Raw genomic sequence first — 21,585 nt, 5'->3', positions numbered from 1 at the left:
AATTATTAACAATGATGAACATGGTTACCATAATATTTTCCAGAAAAACACTTAAGCAGCAAGTTAACCGTTTGAACATAAACTTATGATTTTCCTAATTAAGTGTTTTGTTTTTTCCTAGGCAACGTTTAAAGGTTGGATGGACATTATGTATGCAGCAGTAGATTCACGAGGGGTAAGTCATTCAAATTAAATGCTTTCTCCTAGCATCCTTCTTTCCTATTTAGCTGAATTTTGCACCATTCTGGTTGGTTAGCAGCAAAACTAATACTGCCATTCCTCTGCTTGTGTGCAACTCACTTGACTTCTTTAGGGATGCACCAAATTTAACTTAGGGCATAATTTTGTCTAATGTGTTAGTGAAATTTACATTGACTTAAATGGGTATAGGATGTGCACCATCATTTGTGTAGTGGGGTTTATATTGTGGACCACTTTGGAAATACAAGTATTTGGAGTACAAGAATATTTTAAAAATTAAAACCTGGGAACCAACTCCTTCACCTCAGGACACAACCAACTCCCAGGTGACAGCTAACTAACTGACCTCCTGTCTTGCAACAGGAGACTCAGATTTGGAGGGACAGATCCTCAATTGGCATAAATTGACATAATGGAGCAATATCAATTTACATTACATCTCATAAAGCCTTGGATGAAGTTTTCCAATCTGTATACACCAGACAGAAAGGTCATTATAAAGGTGGCTACAAACCTGAGACTGACAAAGCTGAATGGTTCTTTAGATTTTCCATAGATCTTAATTTTTTGTTTTATTAAGTGGAAATTGTGATTAGAATGATTAATATGCAGCACCATAAAGAAATTAACATTTACCAACAGATAGCAAACAGGTTTCACAATGATTTTCTATTCTTAGTAGATGAAACAAAGCATATTGTTTAAAATAGATCAACTCTACCTATGGTGTAGTTTACACTACAGTGACTGAACACTGCAATTACATTGCAATTAACATGTAATTACACTGTGGTTATGCTATTAATATCCACAATTACCACTAGTTCATATAAGCAGAAGTATAACCAGAAGATCAATTTATTTTTTCCCCTTTCGATTTAAATTTAATGCATTACAGCGGATTTATTCTGAAGTTGCACTTTTTGATACATGCACCTAGTACAAAATCTTCTAACCAAAGATTAACTACGTGGATTACATTCTATATTTACACTGCAAATACAGTGTAATTACATTGTGATCATAATGATGGTATTATAAAGTATAACTGAAATGATTGTGGTATTTGAGATACCAATAGTGACCTTTTAATGGCAACCACTGAATGCTTAAACACTGAATGGGAACTTAATTTGTATAGTATTTTCTGTGTTATTGAGGAACAGTTTATTTTTAATCTTTTGATGTGTGTGTGTGATGATGGTACAGTTTTTCTCCCTCTTCTTTTTACATTTGCCTTTTATCTTTGCAGTGTGAGGAGCAACCTGAATGGGAATGTAATTTATACATGTACCTCTACTTTGTGATTTTCATCATCTTTGGGTCTTTCTTCACATTGAATCTCTTCATAGGCGTCATTATTGACAACTTTAACCAACAAAAGAAAAAGATAAGTACTGTATACGCTGTACAGCCCCTTGTGACTGCTACCTGGAATGGTACTAGGAATGGATTTATAAGCAGCAGCACAGTCAGTCTAGCATCTCCACTAATGGAATATCCTTAGGACCATCCTGCATTGCTTTGGAAATACACAGTTGCAGCAGCCCCTCATCTCTAAGCAGGGCAAATGCTCTGAAAACACTAAGCACTAGATTGTGCTCACACTAATCAGGAAACAGTATTAGCAGCATCAGTCATGGGGGACCTCAGGGATTAATTGTGCCTCAGGAACATATCTCTTCCCGGCGTCCCCAGTGTGCAAGGGACGGTGTGTGCAAGAAGGTCACCATCCTTTAAAATGTTGCAGCCGGTCCTTCCCAGTGCAGCTGACTGTTTGGGGCAATGTGTGCACTCAGAAATGGAGCAGTCCTTACATTCCCCTGAGAAATGTGATTGTGACTAGTCTTTTATGCACAAAGTGAGAGAGGGATGAAACTCCCAGCATCCTCCCTCACCCCATGTACCCACACCAAGATGTCACAGTCCAGCCCTAAATCATTACTCATCTTTGGTTGTATCTGCAGCCCACTTATTCCTGCTTTCTGCCTTAATGTGGGTAACTACTTACAGTACTACAGTACTACACCCCACTAGGGACTTATTAGGTATTAGAAGGAAGAAAAGGATGGAGACTTCCAATACCTCAAACTTATTTTACATTACAATAATATTTATTGTTCATCAAAAGTAATAGCAGCTTTATCTCCCTGTACTTAGGTGGGCAAGACATCTTTATGACAGAGGAACAGAAAAAGTATTATAATGCAATGAAAAAACTGGGCTCCAAGAAACCTCAAAAACCCATCCCAAGGCCACCGGTGAGAATATAATCAGTGAATGTCTTTAGTCGAGTGAACACAATCCCCTGGAAAAAAAATGCTCCTTTTGTAATTATAATTTGATTCAGCCATTGTTTGCAAGTGTAGTGAATTGTTGTCTTATAATTTCCATTGCACTACAATGATGATTTGGGGTCAAATTCCTGAATGGTGTAACATCATTAGCTATTGTTGCCTGAATTACGTGAACTGGTGATCTCAATCCCAGTTTGTTATACACAGGTTACCACTTCATAAAAGCCACCGCTATTATTGGCAAGAATGTAACTCAGCAAAGATCTTTAGGATTTAATGGGCATGAAAATCCAGCCAATCCATCACCTTTACATTTACGAAGTTCCATGTGGAAACTGTGACATATTCTCTTCTGGATTCGGGTTGCAAGGGGAAGGAATGATATCATCGTTTTATATAATCTGAGTCTCATAACTAACACTAATATCCTTTTCTTTGTTTCAGAACAAATACCAAGGTTTTATTTTTGACATAGTCTCAAAACAAGCCTTTGATGTCTTCATCATGATTCTCATCTGCCTTAACATGGTCACCATGATGGTGGAAACAGATGACCAGAGTCTAGAAAAAGTGAACATCCTTTATAAAATCAACATGCTCTTTGTTGCCATCTTCACAGCAGAGTGCATCATCAAAATGTTGGCTCTAAGACACTATTACTTCACCAATGGCTGGAACATATTTGATTTTGTTGTTGTGATTCTCTCCATTGTGGGTAGGTAAAATTCAATGGCAGAGATGTCTTTTTGCCAAAACTGAACAAATAAAAGATGGAAGTAGAGATTTGTTTGGCCCATATTAAATGCTTTTTACAGTATGGTGCTGAGCCACTCCAGGTAGGTGTTGGGCATCCTCAGCCCCACTAATGGGAGAGCCACTCACAGGATCGGGTCCTAAATATTTTAATTATATTTAAATCATATCAACATAACACTGCATAACAATCAAATGTGCTGCAACCAGCAAAAGTAGAGAGTTTGGATGTACTGAACATAACAGATAGAGTCAGGTAGTACATGCCATGCTGCTGAAAGTACCTCGTAACACCCTCACATGCCTTTCAATGGCCATTTAGTGGCTGATGGCAACATAGCAGGGTGTGTTAGAGAAATGGCTATCAGAGGATTAGTAGTTGCAATGCGTCAGGGCTTAAAAGGAAAAGTCAAAAGTTGCTGGGGCAATTATTATTATTATTTATTATTAGTATCGCAGTAGTGCCTATAAGACCCACTCATGGACTAGAACCCCATTATGCTAGGGGGTGTTTTATTCTGTGCATGTACAACAGTCCCTGTCCCAAAGAGCCTACAATCTAAGTATAAACTGTCAATTAAAAAGAAAATAGCAATTGGGAAGATGATATAGTTTGAGATGAATGACTGATCAAATGAACAAAATTTAACCGGGGAATGTTCTGGAGATTATTTTCATTGAGACCAGTATTTAACTCACATATCTCCCAAAGATATTTATATTTCTTTATACATTTTTGTCAAAGTAAATTTATTCGGGGGGGATGATCAGAGGGGTATTATAGTCTGTCACCTCAAGAGCAGTGGCTCAGATGAGTAGTGACTGAAAGCTATAACTACTTGTGTCCTGTATTAATTGAACTGGTGATCTCAGTCCCAGTTCATAATAGGCAGGTGTCCACATCATAAAAACTATCACTATAATTGACATCTTTGTCCGTAAACTCCACAAAGAGCCTGAGGATTGAATTTGCATGAAAATCCAACCTATCCATCACCCCCTTAGTCATGTTTCCTCTAGGAGAAGGCAAAGGCACAGTTAGTAGGACATTGTAGAGGCGTGTTCATTGTTCTTGTCTGTAATCTGGAATGAACATTTTATGATAACATCTAGAAATGTTGGCCATGTATTAATTGGTTATTTGTTTCATTTTTTCTTAAAGGTACCGTGCTTTCTGACATCATTCAGAAATATTTTTTCTCTCCTACACTCTTCAGAGTCATTCGCTTGGCTCGGATTGGCCGAGTCCTCAGACTTATACGGGGAGCCAAAGGAATTAGAACTCTCCTTTTTGCCTTAATGATGTCTCTTCCTGCTCTGTTCAACATTGGTCTCCTACTTTTTCTAGTCATGTTTATTTATGCCATTTTTGGAATGGCTAATTTTGCATATGTTAAAAAGGAGCATGGGATTGATGACATGTTCAACTTCCAAACCTTCGCTAACAGTATGCTCTGTCTTTTCCAAATTACCACATCAGCCGGCTGGGATGGTCTTCTCAATCCTATTTTAAACACTGGACCGCCATATTGTGATCCAAACATAATCAATGCAAATGGTTCAAAGGGAGACTGTGGAAGCCCTGCTGTAGGGATTTTATTCTTTGTTACTTATATCATTATATCTTTTCTCATTGTTGTAAACATGTACATAGCCATTATTTTAGAGAACTTCAGTGTAGCCACTGAGGAAAGTACAGAGCCTCTAGGTGAAGATGACTTTGATATGTTTTATGAAATCTGGGAGAAGTTTGATCCTGAAGCGACTCAATTTATTGAGTATTCTGTACTTTCAGACTTTGCAGATGCTCTGGCAGAACCTTTACGCATAGCAAAACCAAACAAAATTAAACTCATAGCAATGGACCTCCCCATGGTCAGTGGAGAAAGGATCCACTGCTTGGATATTTTATTTGCTTTTACCAAACGGGTACTAGGAGAATCTGGGGAGATGGATGCCCTTAAAATACAGATGGAGGAAAAGTTTATGTCTGCTAATCCATCTAAAATTTCTTATGAACCAATCACAACTACACTCAGACGGAAACAAGAGGAAATTTCTGCCATTATTATCCAGAGGGCCTACAGGAGTCATTTGTTTCAACGTTTCTTGAAGCAGGCCTCTTTCTTATACCGTCATCAGGCTTGTGATGGCAGCATGCTTGAAGATGAGGCACCTGAGAAGGAAGGTCTCATTGCATTCATGATGAATGAAAATTATGGTAGGCCACTAGACAAATCAGAAACTCTGTCCTCAACATCTTTCCCTCCATCCTATGACAGTGTCACCAGAGCTACTAGTGACAACCTCCAGCTAAAGGTGACAGACTCTAGCAAAAGTGATGAACCTGTAGATTATCTGCTATCTCCAGACAGAGATAAAGAATCAATTGTTTAAATGTTTGTTTAGAATGCTTTAAAATATTGTTTACAGAATGTAATGCTGTAACTACACAACAATTGAAGCAGCCTTCTTATTAAATATTAGTTGCAAAAGAAACAATGGAGTGTTTACCCTTAACTATGGGAGTGGATAAGTTATAACCTTTGACCCTGCTCTTTTCAACATCGCTCAATGTTTATATTTATATTTATATATGCACAGGAAGAATCTGTTCAGGGTCATAGCTGTTATATCAGTGGTGTGATTATGAATATGCTAGACTGTAAAACAGTAAACACAGTGTATATCTATCCACAGATAAAGCCAGGCTGTAAACATTCATTAAGGTCTTACTCATATTAGCGTGTTTACTTATGGCAACGTATGACCTTGCATTCTAAAAAGAAAAAAATATATCACAGCTGCTGTAGCAAAATGTAACACTTACTGTATATGTTGTGAAAGGTCTTTCATAAATTTATTATATTTGATATTTTTTTACTTAAATGAAATAATTGTCTCTTTTTCCATGGAGATAGATGATCCTTACTCTCTACATGTTAAACTCTGAATCAAGGTAACAGTAATTGGTGGGACTTCCATCATTCATAGAGGAAAGTTGTTGCAAAGTAAAATATTTAATCGACAACATGTAACGGTCTATTACAATATGACTTTCCCTTTGGGACATATAACTGCTTGTCAGCAGTAATAAAAAAAAATTAGGAGGAAGAAAGTGATGTCAAATAATAAGAGAAAGAAATGGCTTGTTATACCCTACAGGAAATCAGACAGTAATGGATGCTGCTTGGAAAACTATTAATAAAAACACTAACTTTTTAGTATGTTTGAAGAATGTGCTTTGCCTATTGCAATCAAACTCTCCTAGAAATAAGTTATGACCCTGTAATCTGATGTAAAGCATCTCAAAGTATTATGTAGCCAAGTAGATTTTCTGTTAAGTGAGTGGGATGGAATCTGTTTTCTCCAATGCCATGGAGCTAAGCATGCTTACTGCAAGCTCTGCGTATCAATATTACTCTCTAATGCTTTGATCCAGGTTGTGCAGTGCAGGAGGGTTGTTATGGTGCTGTCAATGAGGTGGGAAGAGCTGTACAAAAGTTCTGATATTTAAAATCTCTTCTTGGTTTCCATCTTTCACTTTATTTGAAGCGTGTTTAGATTACTGGGGAACCTTCCTTTTCACAGGCAGGCAGAGGACTATTTGCAGCTGAAATATCAATCAGCCTCAGGCCAAACATATAACAGCAATGGGGTCCCATTATAAGTTCTTTAAGAGCAGACATTGTTAAGGATTTTATGCTGTAAAAAATGTAATTTATTATCAAACTTCCAGCCTTGGCAGAATGTGAGGAAGTGTCTGTGGAATATAAAGAGACAAGTCCATGGTTACAGAAAAATCCTCTCTTTGTTATTTTCAAATATGATGGTACTTAGGTTTGGTGGGTCTTCATGGGAGGTCTTGCCTGAGAAGTCTGTAATGAGCCATTGCACCACAAGGAAAAGTAGCCATGTTTTTCACCTTGGAGAAAAAGAATTATCAAAAATGTATTCCAAGTGTACCGTAGTTGACATTTAGTTACATTCCGGGTTATAAAGGTGTCAAAATCCACATGGGGTTATTGACGAGAATCTTAGATATCCAGCAACAAGACTGTGTTACAATGAAATTTTCCTGTGACCACATCATCTGTTGACAAAATGAGTCAGAATATGCAAAGAAGATATGTAAAATAATATGACTACATATATATTAATGAATTTTCTTCATCCACTGAGATGAAGGCATTCAATTGTCAGAGTGGTCTATTGATTATTCAGGGGTCTCGGTGTCAGAACTCCTGTGGTCTGTTCCTAATTGCTATGTAATTTTTAGGTAAATAATTTAACCTCTCTGTGCCTCAGTTTACCCATCTATGAAATGGGGATAATAATACTTATCTACCTCACAGGGGTGTTGTAAGACTTAATTAATGGCTGCAAAGCAGTATGAAGGTGAAAGGCACTCTATAAGTATTATTATAATCATTCTCTCTTGTCCCCTTAACCCTGTCTTTATGGTTTACACCATAGGGATTTTCCTTCTGGGATTTTGTTGCCTTTGAATCTTGTATGTAATTAGATTCCAACTTAAGGGAGCTACTCCAAATGTGTTTCTCAGAGTGGAATTTTTTTTTCTTCCCCTCCCCTACCCCCCCAAAATTTTTTTGCTCATGACTTCTCAAGTTAGAGAACCTTTCTATAGATCCCTTGTGTAATTTATGATGTAATATTATTCTGATTGTACATATCACCCAGAAAGAATATGTGATTTTTATATTTATATGTATGTATCATGCAAGTTTTTAGGGTGGCTGACACTCAAACAACATGATTTATGGATTAAAATGTTTTATCCTGAAAGAGAATTATCGATCATTAGAAATGAGCTGCTGCCTCTAACTGAAGGTTTAGTTAGGAAATAGTAGATACACAGACATGCCAAACAAAACCACATTTATTAGTTGACACTAGCGGGAGTATTTTCTTTTCAAAGTTGAAGAACAAAAGGAGGAAGGAAAACACGCTAATTGAATGGATATTGCTCATCTAATTTCTTAATACACAAAAATCCTATTTTTAGACCAAAATAAAGAAGAGCTTACATGATGTGGTGATAGGTTGCTTACATTGTTTTGTTATTATTTTAATTTGTTACTTTATTTAGCAAATATTATATTCAAATGTGACTTCTTCATGTACTATAAATAACATTGAAGCCAAATAATGAGAGCGATGTGATAGATTAGCTGGTCACCGATAATGTTACAGGAAAGCTCTTCCAGCAGTCATTTGGACCCCTAAGCCAAGAATTTTTTTAATTATTGCAAGACTCTACCATGTCAATACAATTGCAAACTATACTATGTTGTACCCCAAAGCTGTAAAAAAGTGAGTCTGAAAGAGGGTCTTAACTATAGATGTTTACAGTAAAACTTTCTAAAAATAAATTGTAAATTAGGTTCAAAAGCTTTGTAAAATGGAACATTAGTTTTCTATTGGATTTTCTATTGTTTTCTGGAACATTTCTTGAGAACTGAAGCATAATTGCTGCATTTGTATTATATATAGGACTCCCTTAAAAAGCTCAAGTACCTTATCTGCAACTCTTTACTAAAGGAGATACTGATCACAGTGTATCAGTGGCACAACCTCCCAGTGTAGTGATATTGTAGTTAGTGACTTGATAGACAGTGCATACTGACTAAAGCATGATGGGTGCTGTCATTTTCTGCTGATTTGTTCAATAAAGAGTACAGCATGAATCATTCTAACTACAAAAAGAGCAGAGAAAACTTCAGCCAATATCACAGGATATATTAAGCTATTTGTATCTGGAAAAAGCCAAGTTTACTATGTTTCTTTATTAAATAAATACAGATAACACATACTTTCTGTGCCAAATAATGTTTTTTATGTACCAACATTTACATGATTTCTCCAAGTCTTCTTTGGCAGCTAAATTTGGTTGAGAAATGCAAGGCAACTTCATGTGTATTACGAATGACAAATCAATTAAATACACTCAAGAAACATTTATTGTAGGGCTGACTGCTGCACATTAAAGGCTTGATCCAAATCTTGTTAAAGTCAATAAAAAGATTCCCATTAACTTCATCAGGATTTGGATCGGGTCCTAAAAGTTTCTGTCCAAAATGAGTAATATATAGGACCAATCCTGCTTTTCTAGCTCAACCAATCCTTGCCAGTAGACTTAGTAGGAATATGGAGTATATTAGGAATGTGGAAAGCCTAAGTGATGTAAATAACTTTTGCACATGAGATGTTCTCTTGATAATAATACAGATTTTTCCTATTTAATCATATTGCTTAGCATTGTTATCATTATTACTACTATTTTAGCTACTTTGATTGAATCAGGTCTTGACTACACACAGACTTGTACAAGTTTAGTTAAAGTAGTGCAAACCCCTGTTCGGATGTTCTTATTTTTTTTTAAGGTAGCTTGTTCCCAATCACTCTCAAATGAACCAAAACGAGATTGGTTTACACTGAAATAAGTGTTCACACTGTCTTTTTCACTGGTTTAACAAAACTAGTTTAAAATCACACCTTAAGTTCAAGTAGTGCAGTTGTACATGCAGAAAAGCTCTGATTCTCCTTAAAAGATGGATGTTTACTTAAAAGTATATTATAGTAACCATTTATCCTATTTCTGAAGAATAAATAATGTACTGACTTCTGAGCAGTTATGGGTAGAGAGCTGGGGATGGGATGGGGGGGCACTGATTTATACCTCAGCTAGTATAAATCAGTGAAGCTTCATTGAAGTTATTAAAGTTGTGTCACTTTTACACTAGCTGAGAATTAGGCTAGTTTTGCCTGTGTGTAAATGACTACACAAAGTGCAAAGCCAGTTGAAAATGAAACCCAATGAATCTAAAATCAGTGTGAGATCAAAATCAGGCCCTGCATTTTCAAAGTTGACCACAGATTATTGTCATAAAGCTTGCAGTGACTTTAGTTCCTGTTTACGTTAATGGGATTTGTATGACTAAATACCTGGACAACTTTGAAGATATAGCAGTTTGGGTTAAATTCCTAATGCTACATGAGTGCAGGTTAGTTTAGGGAGTACTGTTACAATAAGTTATGGCATCTTGCTTTGAAAATTGTCCCTAAAACATAATGATCTCAACCACAGCAGGTGGGGCACAAGTAAAGAAAAGACATGTTGATAGTTTTGTACCCAGAGTCACCACCAAGGTCTAATATCAAAGGCCTCCCGTGCAGAGTGACAATAGAAGTATTGTGTTCCTGACAACAGCAATGAATTATTGGTACGGGTGCTCAGAAGAGACCAGAAAGTGAGTTAAATAAAGAGAAAACAGGCAGGAAAACAACACAAAAAAAACCCCTTGAAATTGTAAATGAGAAAGGCAGCTTCTTAGTGTCAATTTTTACATATTGTTGTGGCATAAATTCCTTCTTGTTTTTTTTTTTTTTCAAAGAACAAATGTGGATATCCAGCTGAGTGTTTATATATGACAAAGAAATAGCACCTGTGTCAAAGGGAAAACATGTGAAAGCAAATAGTTCAAATAGAATGGCTGTTGGCAGCAAGCGAAAAATGCTTCAGAGTCACGTCACTGATAACCCTGATTAGGTGCTGGACGGCAATGAGGGTATAGTTTTGTCAGCACCTCTGCATAAGCTATTTTAGCAAGCTGACAACGCAGCCGTTTGAGTAGGTTCACGTGCCATGTGCTTTTACCAGAGTGGAGTTCTTAAAACCAATTCCGGGGTTAGTAGGATTATCCGAGTTATGGAGTCTACTGGTATGTCTCCCAAATGACAGTGCTTTACACTAGAGAGTTGGGATTCTAGGGAATTCCAGTGCTGTTTTGCTCTGAAAAGCGACTGTGTGCAATGTTATACAATCTAAGCATGTAAAAAATCATATCAGGTTTCAAACCATTATGAGATTGGCTTAAAAAACCATGAGTTTTTTTTAATAAAGTTTGGGGTTCATTTTATTCATCTTCTGGTTTCTAGGCTTTTAGAGTGCGCTACAGTCATGTTTTCAAGCTTTTCTTCTAAAGCATGAGGGCTAGAAGCATTTTTGTTAAATGAAAACTGAGAGTCTCTCAGAGTCACATGACTCTATAAGCGGGGGCTTTAAGTAAAACATCAGATCTTGTGACAAAATTGTGAGAGGTGGCAACATTGGTAATTCAAGTGCCATTCCATGCTGGAAAGAGACTAGTTCAAAAGTCATTTTCTTACTCAATAGATCTACTCCTTGAGTGAAATCCTGGCCCCATTAAAATCAATAGAAGTTTTGCCATTTACTTCAATGAATCCAGGATTTCACCCCTCACCTTTGTATTCATGGTCTTAGCTACTCTCCTGAGTGACAAAAATATAGTTTTACTGCTCTTAACCTTGCAGCATGAAAACACTTAAAGGAAAATTAGGCGATTTCAATTCACTTCAATGAAATGTTACTAGCATGACATGCTGTACAAGTGTTTCCAAAGCGTAAAGGAGACAAAGACCCCTTAGGTGACTCTCAGAGAATGGTCCAGCCCACCCAGGATAGGGTCATAACTATGTATCGAGTTTGATCTCCTTTCTCCATCTGACAGCAGTGCCCATTCTTGGTCCAGCGGGAGGTTGCTATGTAGTGTAATGCCGGGTCTGCCATCTCACTTTCTCCCAGGTTTGGTAATTTTTCATAATTGCTTTTTTCTGAGAGGTCAAATCCTCCTTGTACATTAGCAGTGACTTTTTTATTAAGCTCAGTTTATACCCGTGCATCTCCACTGACAGTGTATTTTGGAAACAATTGGGCTGCATTAGCACATAATCTGGCCTGCAGAACCTTTATTGCTCATCATGTCTGAGAAGGAAAGAACCTAGGTTGATTCTGCAGGGCTGCTTATAAGAAAACATCTTTTTGTGTGTAACCTCAGCACAGCTGATATGTGATTGACAGACAAACAATTCTGGAATGCCACCATTCCATTTTTACAGTCACTTTTCAGAAGAGGACAGAACCACACTTTAAATGCAAGTCCACACAGACATCTTCATTTCAGCTACAATCTAAGATAAAGTTGCACAACAGTTTTGAGAGTGTGTCACAGATTGCCTGGATGTTTAAGAGCCATGAGGCCTGCGGGTAGCCAGCCCTGTTTAATCAGCCCTGTCTGTGCCATAATTAGCTCTCCCAGCCTATGACGCTTGGACTAATTTGGATCAGGTAACAGCCCAAATCACCTGGGCCTCATAAAAAGGCAGAGAAAAGTTATGCTGGGTAAAAACTCCATGGAGCAGGTTGGGTTTCTCTGGAAGGTGCTAAAGGAGGGTCTGGAAGGTATTTTGGAGAATCAGCATCTAGCTCAAAGCAGAGAAGTTAGAAAAGTGGCTCAGGGAAATTGGAAAAGAGGTCTAGAAGAGAAGAGATTGTGAAAAGGTCTCTAGGGAAGCAGCCCTATCCCAGAAAACAGAAACTTAAGGGCAGCCCCGAAGGTGGACTAAAGAGGAACCCAAGCACAGTGCAAGAATTGTTTGTTTGGACTCCAGTCCCTTTCCAAGGGAACAAAACCCTGAGACTGACCCACCGAGAGGGCTGAGCCATGTGTACCCCTGGGACAGACAGAAATCCTGGGTATGGAGAAACTGAAGAGTGCCATGCTTGGCCAGGCATGCTCTATGACACCTGGCCATTGCAGACAGTCATGCGGGGCAATTTTGGGCTGATGGGTCTTTTGTGCATTAAGGACTGAGGCTTATGGCTTGTAGTGGAGATGGGGGCTCCCAGCTCTGTGATGCCACCTGGAGGAGTGATGTGGGAACCCTGCAAGGGAAGGGAAAGACTTAGGGTCTGGTTACACAACAATTACACACCCATGGCTGGGCTGGGCCAGCTGACTTGGCTTGCAGGGCTCGGGCTAGGGGCTGTTTAATTGAGATGTGGCAGTCAGGACTCAGGCTGGAGCCCAGGCCCTGGACCCCATGAGGAGGGAGGCTGCAGGTATTTAATTGCCCAGAGAGGCCGAAGGAGAGCTATGGGTGGCCGTTCCTGATCTAAGGGGAGAAGGAGTCCCTGAAACAAGTGGGGAAGTATTCAACAGTCTCATAGGTCCAAAGCAGAGGGCTGAGGGCTAAAGGACTTGTTTGGCTTTTTTGCTTAGACTCTCCTTACCCTGGAAGGAAAGGACTCTTGATTTGGCTGGAGAGTCCAAATATACTGTCAGTTTGATGAAGATGGTCCAGCAGAGAACAGATATTGCTGCACTCCTGATGTCTTGAGAGGTAAGCCATCCCCTCCTGCTGCCTCAAAGGGTTTATAACCTAAAGCCTGGGAGAGTGGGGAGGGAATGGAGGAAGAAAGGATGGTGCAAAATCAAGCTCATGCAGGTACTTATGTAGAGCAAGTCCATATCTTGAAAGCTTTAGTGGATGTGTGAGAGGCAGCATAAATATATGCACCCAGAGTATGAATACTTGAACAGTGACCCTCTACTACAAGGAAATAGGTATGAAAACTGGGGGGAGAACAGCATTGCTCTACTTCCCCTCTAACAATGGGAAATGCTCTAGCTACAATAATAGCATCTTAAGAATGCTGCGCTCTTGTGTGAATTTCTACAAGTAATGCTGCGATGTGATCTCTGCGATTATGTACAATAGATGACTGCACGTCTCTGCAGCTATTACTCTGAGATGGATTTATCTGTATGCCCGGGTCAGCTGGGCAAGTCATTTGATATATGGATTTTATCGTACAAAAGACTGCACCGATGGCCGCTTTCAAATCTATCCATCTCTGTGATTGACACATGAGAAGGCAACATTCTGTACGTTTCTCCCCGTGTATGGATGTGTAAAGTTTGCAATTTGAGTCCGCTCCCCAGTTGTCTGTATTCCTAAACAGCAGCACGGAGTAAGAATCAAACCCAACTCTCCTTATGTTTCTAATATGCCAAGCCCAGTTAGATTTCCTTACTCACAGTGATTTCTGTTTCTAAAACTCTGGGTTCACTTAGCGCGTGGGTTCAAGTCCACCCTCAGATCGTTACCTTCTAAACAGTAAGACTGGACGGTTCCCAGATCCTACAGAATTCTGCACTACCTCCCCACTGGGAACCACTGAGGGCTAACCATTGTGCTGGACCACTACTGTGCAATACTTCCCTTCCTCTGTTAAGGATCTAGCACTGAGCGTGCAAGCAGCTTGTAGCTCAATTAGAAGACTCCAGCTGGAGGTTCAGAAATGTCAATTATATCTAAAACTACACATTCTGAGACCCAGTTCTGTAGCCATTAAAGTCAGCAGCAAAACTCCCACTGATTTCAATCAGAAAAGGAGCAGGTCTACAATCTGTATCCAGAAAAAAACCCTGGTACTGCCTGGGCTGAATTTTCAGACCCTTCTACTGAGTGAAAGAGGTACAATTTGCTCCACTACTGAGATGGCACTGGAGGATTACAGTAAAATAGTGTTTCTCAGACTATGGTTTGCCTGACTAGAAAGAGGCTTTCTTCATTATGCTGCAGACTCTTAATGAAGGGTGGGGGAGGGAGGAGAAAGGTGATGTAGCAGGCTTGTGAAACTGGGATTTCTTGGTCCTATTTAACAGCTAATGATCTCAAATCCTCTTAATGCAGCTGAAGTAAAGTCACCTTCCATTAAATCTGACTGAGGAAAGAATGGTGCATTCAAAGTGAAACCACCTGCCTCCTTTTAGCCAGCATCGGTCATGCATGACTCAAGGGGTTAAGTGCCACTTTGTTGCATATTAAAGAAAGCCCATCACTTTCTCTTTTCCCACCATAAGAAGTGCCTACACTGAGCATGCCACATGCACCTGCTGAGTGCCCACAGCCATAAGAACAGTCAAACAATCCTCATGACCTATCAGTTCATCGCTGGTGTTTTAGAGCCCAGCTGTGAATTGCTCTCTGACTGGTCAGCGGCAACCAGCTCCCTCCTACCCTTCACTTACCATCTGAAAGGTGAGACCTCAGCTTGATGATGAATCCTCAGACTCCTGGTGTGTGTAATAAAGAATCCCTACTTGGCTCTGATGCTGCTCCTATCTTCTCTTTGAGGCTCCGGGCAGTGGTTGTACCCAAAATTAACTAGGGCTGGGAGGGGGGGGGGTGTCACTCATAATTTATAAATGTTCAAAGTCCTTCTCCTCCTCCACAAATGCCCAAAAACATAAAAATCAGTGAGTCAAAGATAATGAAATTGTGGCAGGTGAGAATCTTTGCAGTCTTGAATCCTAGAACCCTATTGGTCTTGGACAATGAAAATGAGATAAGATATGAGGTTAATATAGGGAAAGAACATGATAAAAATTACTGAGACAAATTAGATATCTTCAAGTCACCAGAGCCTGATGAAGTACATCCTAGAATACTCAAGGAGCTGACTGAGGAGATACCTGAGCCATTAGCAATTATCTTCAAAAACTCATAAAGACGGGAGAGATGGGAAAAGGGCAAATATAGTGCCAATCTATAAAAAGGGAAATAAGTACAACCCAAGGAATTACAGACCAGTCAGTTTAACTTCAGTACTCAGAAAAATAATGGAGCAAATAATTAAGCAATCAATTTGCAAACACCTAGACGGTAATAAAGTGATAAGTAACAGTTTAGCATGGATTTGTCAAGAACAACTCATGTCAACCCAACCGAACAGCTGTCTTTGACAGAGCCTTGTAACAAGCCTTGTAGATAGGGAAGACGTGGTAGATGTGATGTATCTTGACTGTAGTAAGGCTTTTGATTGTGGCCTTGCATGACCTTCTCATAAACTAACTAGGGAAATAAAACCTAGATGGAGCTACCATAAAGTGGGTTCATAACTGGTGGAAAACAGTTCCCAGAGAGTAATTACCACTGGTTCACAGTCAAGTTGGAAGGGCATATCGAGGGGGGGTTCCACAGGGATCAGTTCTGGGTCCAGTTCTGTTTAATATTGCACGTGCTTTGGAGGATAGGATTAAAATTCAAAATGATCTGGACAAACTGGAGAAATGGTCTGAAGTAAAGAGGATAAAATTTAATAAGGAGAAATGCCAAGTACTCCACTTGGGAAGGAACAATAAATTGCAACATACAAAATGGGAAATGACTGCCTAGGAAAGAATACTGCAGAAAGAGATCTGGGGCAGGGGGGGGGGTCATAGCGGATCACAAGCTGAATATGAATCAGCAGTGTAACACTTGCAAAAATCATTCTGGGATGTATTAACAGGAGTGTTTGTAAACAAGATACGAGAACTAATTCTTCCACTCTACTTCACGCTGAGTAGACCTCAAATGGAACTTTGTGTCCGGTTCTGGGCACCACGTTTCAGGAAAGATGTGAACAAATTGGAGAAAGTCCAGAGAAGAGCAACAAAAAAAATCTAGAAAACACTGGGTTCATTTGATCTGGAAAAGAGAAGGCTGACGGTTTTCAAGTACATGAAAGGTTGTTACAAGGAGGAGGGAGAAAAAATTTTCTAATTAACCTCAGAGGATAGGACAAGAAACTATGGGCTTTAAATTGCAGCAAGGATGGTTTAGGTTGGACATTAGAAAAAACTTCTGTTCAGGTTGGTTAAGCACTGGAATAAATACTGGATAAATACTTAGTCCTGCCATAAGTGCAGGGGACTGGACTAGATGACCTCTCAAGGTCCTTTCCAGTCCTACGATTCCAGGATTCCTTCCCCTTGCAATGGCCTCTTTGGAGAGGTTATCTGTGGGTATGTCTACACTGTGATAAAGACCCACACCATGGCTGTGGCTGGCCCCAGCTGACTGACTCAGGCTTACAGGGTTTATGCTGCAGGGCTAGAAAATTGCAGTATAGACATTTGGGTTTGGTCTGAAGCTCAGGCTCCGAGACCATGTGGGGAGAGGTGTAATGCAATGCTTAACTGTATTATATGGTTCAGCCACTAGGTGGCACTGTGCATAATACCTTATTTAAATTAACCTTAGCCATAGCTGGAAGAGCATTAAAGGTATTAGGGTGAACTCGTCTGGAGTGTGTATAAGCAAGCTCCTAGCCAGTCCACATCTGGTACAGTAACATGGCCTGGTGTCTGGAATAAACTAAGAACAGAAACGGAAAAAACAAAGCAAACAAAGAGTACAGGATCTCATCAACACTCTTCAATGCCCCAGTGAACTTCCCCTCTCACAAATCTTCACAACGGACAGCCCGGAAGCAGTATTTTGCAAGATTCTGAATTGCAAGCAAATTTCAGGAAGAAACTGGAGATATACAGGTATCATCTTTGATTTATGCTATTTGGAAGCAAGCAGAACATATCTTTAAATCCTTTGACTTTACTCAAGACAGTCACAAAGATGACACTGGAAGGGTTCTGGCTGTGTTTGGTGTGTAGTTTATACCTCAGAGAAATGTGGTTTATGAAAAAGCACGTTTTCACCAGAGAACTCAAGAATTTCAAGGGGAAGATGGTACTCTAGGCAACTGAAATTCTGGTCGTTTGCTGCCACACAGATGTGGTCTGGATAAATAAAACGCCTGCCAGAGATGTTTGGAAGGTCATTTGTGAAGAAGCTGAAAGGTATCAGTGCTAAAACTGAGCCCTGAGGTAGAGTGTTTGTTTTGGGACCTCCAGGAGCCATTTCTTACTTGGCACTGCAGCCTCTCACACCATTTCCCCAGCCATGACAACTCACTCCAGCAGGATGCGTGGCAGCAGGTGTGTATGCCACAAAACCCTAGCGCTGTCAGACTCATCCAAGCACTGACCCAGCACTAAAATGAAAGCTGGGATTGCTGCAGCCAGTGACTGCCTGGATTAAATACATGTAAATGCCTTTATAGCTACTGGCCAAATAGACTCAGACTCCTGACCCAAATATGGCTTTTCACTTACCTCTCCTGGGGTGTCAGGCCAATGCTGTGCAAATGAGCCTCTATGTTCTGAGAGGCTCCATGTACCCCAGGGATGCCCATTTGCTACCAGTCTCCCCCTCACCTAACTGGCTTTCAGATCTTCCTGCCATCATTAATGTAGGCATTTGACATGCCCCGGAGCACAGACACCTCTTACTGTATCCAATCTGCTCAGCTCACTGTGACTCAGTCTGAGACACCTCTGTTGATCCTCTACGATGCAGTCTCCTTGGCCTGCCATGGAGCGAGGCTACGGGTTTCTGTTTCAAACTCTCATCTGTTTAATGAGCTAATGGGTCGGGCAGATCTGCCTTCAAGGTACAGGTTTTCTTAAGAGTATCATGTCACCGAGAGAGGCTCTGAAAAAATGGTCCCTTAAATCTAACAGTCAAGGAATTCTTGAATCCTAGCAGTAATCCTAGCACTTACTGTAGCTACATTTAAGGCCACAATAGGCATTAGGCAGAATTTGATTTGCTGAAATTTCCATTGTCAGTTTGACCCAAAACAAACTATTGTCAAACTTTTTAATTGCCAGCAAAGCGAAAAATCCATTATTCGCCCATTGCTACCGCAAGTACTAGATAAGCTCGTTTAAATCTGCTCTATAAACTGAAACAGCCATAGAGAAGGGTGAAAAATATGTACCTTGCAGGAGACATTTCTGGAGGCGTTCATCTGGGAAGGGCACCCCTTTCCTAAGCTATGAAAAAGATCAGAAATCATCTTACCTTCCAGGGATGTTGGGGGGCAGAAATGTGCTCTTTATTTTTAAAGAATGTTAATGTTGGATATTTTATACTTTAAAAATGGATGCAGTTCTAAGAGACAAAAAACTTCGAAGGCTTCGGTTACACTCACATAGCAAACCAACCACAAAATAAAATGTTGGCAGAGCTTGAAGGTCTGGTAGCTTTCAACTAAATGGCCAGAAGGAATGCAAGCTATGAACTGGGGAGTGAAATCTCCCCGCTAGAGAAGGCAGCCACTGGGTCTAGAGGTTTTCAAGAAGTAGCTGGCAACCCCAGTGTAAAAGGCTTGGAGTTTGCTCTGTCCCCATTCCTGCCCAGTACCTCACTTCGCAAGAGGTGATGGAGGGCGAAGGGTCAGTCCTCCCACCACAGACATCTTGTCTCACAGGTGGCATCCACATCTGTTACACAACCTGTGGCCAGGAACAAGGCAAGTGAATCTGACTCAGCAGAAACTGAGCGTCATCCCTCCCTCCTGCCAGCCCCACCTCTGACAGCATGACTGCCACCAAGCTGTAAAGGATGCTCTGGGCATGTCTCATGACTGCAGCTGTCCCTCCCTGCAGAAGGGTCAGGCGTGTAAGAAATCTTGGTATGCCACCTGCCCCACTCATCAGGAAAGCTCAAACTGCACCCCTGGCTAAATGTGGGTCAAAAAAGGTTCAAGACCCAGTCGCCCTTGTCACATCACACTAAAAATACATAATCCTTCAGGTGTACACTTGCCTAGTGTATGAAGCATTCATGCCCGATTGCAGACACCAGTGACAGAGTTCTCAGGGCAAGTCTGTAGCTTAGCCAGGCTCCAAGTCTGCAGGGCGCCAGGTGAAATCCTGATGCAAGGGGCCTGCTGCAGAAGCATCTACAGAAATGTTCTGCAGCCACCCAACACTACTGCCTTAATCCGAGGTGAAACCTGTCACTCCTCTGCTGCCATAGATGGGATGGGAGATGCTAGAGGTGCCTCCTCCGATCCTCTAGTAGGAGTGGTAGATCTCCATGGTTGCATGACAGATAGGGAGATCGTGAGGCCAAGAAGAAGGATGGTCTAATGGTTAGATGCTAGCCTCGGAGGCATGACCTGCCTTCAATTCCCTGCTCGGCTGCAGACTGCCTGAGTGATCTCTCTGCCATCCCGACCTCACAGGGGTGTTGTGAGGATAAATACAAGAAATACGGTAAGGTACTCTGATACTATGGCAATGGGAGACCATGTAAGTACTGAGACAGAAGTCATTTTCTCCTTGTAGAGCCCATTGGGCAAGAAGGAAGCTAAGTATAGGGCCCCGACCTCTCTCAGCTATCTTTTGGTGATGCTCTAAAAGGGCACCTCCATCACCAGGTTCTTCTGTCTCGCTTCCCCGTGCCTCCGTGAGGGGTATTCTGACCAGGATTCCTTTCTTGTGCAAGGTGCCATCTTGACCACCCTGGAGACTGATGTCCTTTAACCACAGAACAGGCACAACATGGGATCCAGTCCATTACTCAACCAACGTTCGGTATCCAAGTCCCATTCCATCTTAGACTCACAAGGAGGCAATCATCAAGAGCGGGGTGGAGGGTGGACCTATTGTGAAAGGTGAAACTGAACCTTTGATTGGGGGCCTCCAGTCCCATTCCCTGAGAACACACACCCTAGTTTATTCCATCAAGCCTTCCAATCAGCCACTGGTTAATAATGGCTTTTGGCTGTTACCGATCAGGGCTTTGCTTTGCTCACAGCAAAACCAAAATCAGATGAAAAGACTATGAACCTGGGTCAAGTCTGAGCATTTAGGCCCAGATCCTAGAAGATATTTAGGTGCCAAACCTATGTTGATTTCTGACTTCCCTGACTCTCTGGCCCAACTCTAAGCATTGCAGATCAGACTTTTTGATTCTGCTCTGTTAGCAGCCTGGCCTGGAGTTGCACCCATGTCCAAGAGGTGAAAGACTCCACATCTCCTAAGCCAATCTCCATGACTATAAATATTTTTCATATTTTTATAAGTAGCTTAACTAGATTCCCGTCAAACATAAACTGAACAAAGGGGATTAACATCTGATCCTAATGCAAGGGAACAATTGAAAGCATTTACTTGAAATCCCTGTTGGTCTAACATCTCTTCTTTATGCTGGTGGGGCAAAGCTTCTCCCCATGAAGCAGCCCAAGTAAATGGCCACTCTTCTGGAGGATTCTGTGGGGTTGATAGACTCCTCCATGCATCATGCCACTAGTCATTTATTACAGAGATTGTCTCCTCAAATGTTATTGCATCCTTAGGACTGTGGCAGCCTCTACATTCATTATGATTTTCACTGAGGGGAGATAATGAACTTGGAGCTGGAGAGTTCTACCGGTCCAGCCTTTGGTTGCCCTGCTGTTGTGGCTCTGAAGATCAGCTCGGAGCACAGTCCCATAGCATGGGCTTCCTGATACCTGCCTGAATTGTGCGATCTCTGTGCAGCAAAACTGCACCACTTCTGCTGTGTTCAAGGTTAAGACTGCCCCCATGAAGGGGCATGTATGCCAATCATAGAACCATGCCCCCTGATATTTTTGCAAGGGAAACTTCATGGCTGGAACCTGGGTAGTTGAAAACTAGCATTGAATTTAATAGAGAGACTTGTTCTTTAACAACAAACAAGTTTCCAAGTTGGCAGAAAGGATAGCATGAGAGAAAGATTAGCTGCATCTAACACCTTGCTCCACTTGGAATAAAGCACATCCATTAAGAAGGATGTTTAGCTGTATGTG

General features: G+C 40.7%; 1 protein-coding gene and 1 long non-coding RNA gene across 15 annotated transcripts in view; both read left to right on the top strand.

Annotated features, from left to right (window-relative positions):
• The window catches only part of LOC137149266 (sodium channel protein type 5 subunit alpha-like), a 319,903-nt gene extending 310,145 nt beyond the window's left edge, over positions 1-9,758 (top strand). For 11 of the 13 annotated variants that reach the window (XM_067542779.1, XM_067542769.1, XM_067542778.1 and 8 more), the window contains 5 exons: positions 122-175; positions 1,454-1,591; positions 2,358-2,462; positions 2,943-3,213; positions 4,414-9,758. In XM_067542779.1, coding sequence (XP_067398880.1) covers positions 122-175; positions 1,454-1,591; positions 2,358-2,462; positions 2,943-3,213; positions 4,414-5,648 — 1,803 coding nt within the window. In that variant the 3' untranslated portion in view covers positions 5,649-9,758. The remainder of the gene's footprint in view (positions 1-121; positions 176-1,453; positions 1,592-2,357; positions 2,463-2,942; positions 3,214-4,413) is intronic. The other 2 variants (XM_067542780.1, XM_067542781.1) reach the window with 1 other exon arrangement.
• A 2,737-nt stretch (positions 9,759-12,495) lies between these two features.
• Positions 12,496-21,269, top strand: LOC137149317 (uncharacterized). 2 transcript variants are annotated; one of them, XR_010918745.1, is made up of 2 exons: positions 12,496-13,475; positions 20,259-20,447. It is a non-coding gene; the product is annotated as an uncharacterized lncRNA (long non-coding RNA). The 2 variants fall into 2 exon arrangements; XR_010918744.1 differs by lacking the exon at positions 20,259-20,447 and adding an exon at positions 21,112-21,269 and having other exon boundaries at positions 13,374-13,475.
• The last annotated feature ends 316 nt before the right edge of the window (positions 21,270-21,585 follow it).

This window comes from Emydura macquarii, unplaced genomic scaffold (assembly GCF_026122565.2).
Source record: "Emydura macquarii macquarii isolate MOO-44397 ecotype Brisbane River unplaced genomic scaffold, CSIRO-AGI_Emac_v2 contig_719, whole genome shotgun sequence".
Classification (NCBI taxonomy): Eukaryota; Metazoa; Chordata; order Testudines; family Chelidae; genus Emydura; species Emydura macquarii.
The sequence above is the reverse complement of the archived record's forward strand: the minus strand, read 5'-3'. Positions and strand labels throughout refer to the sequence as shown.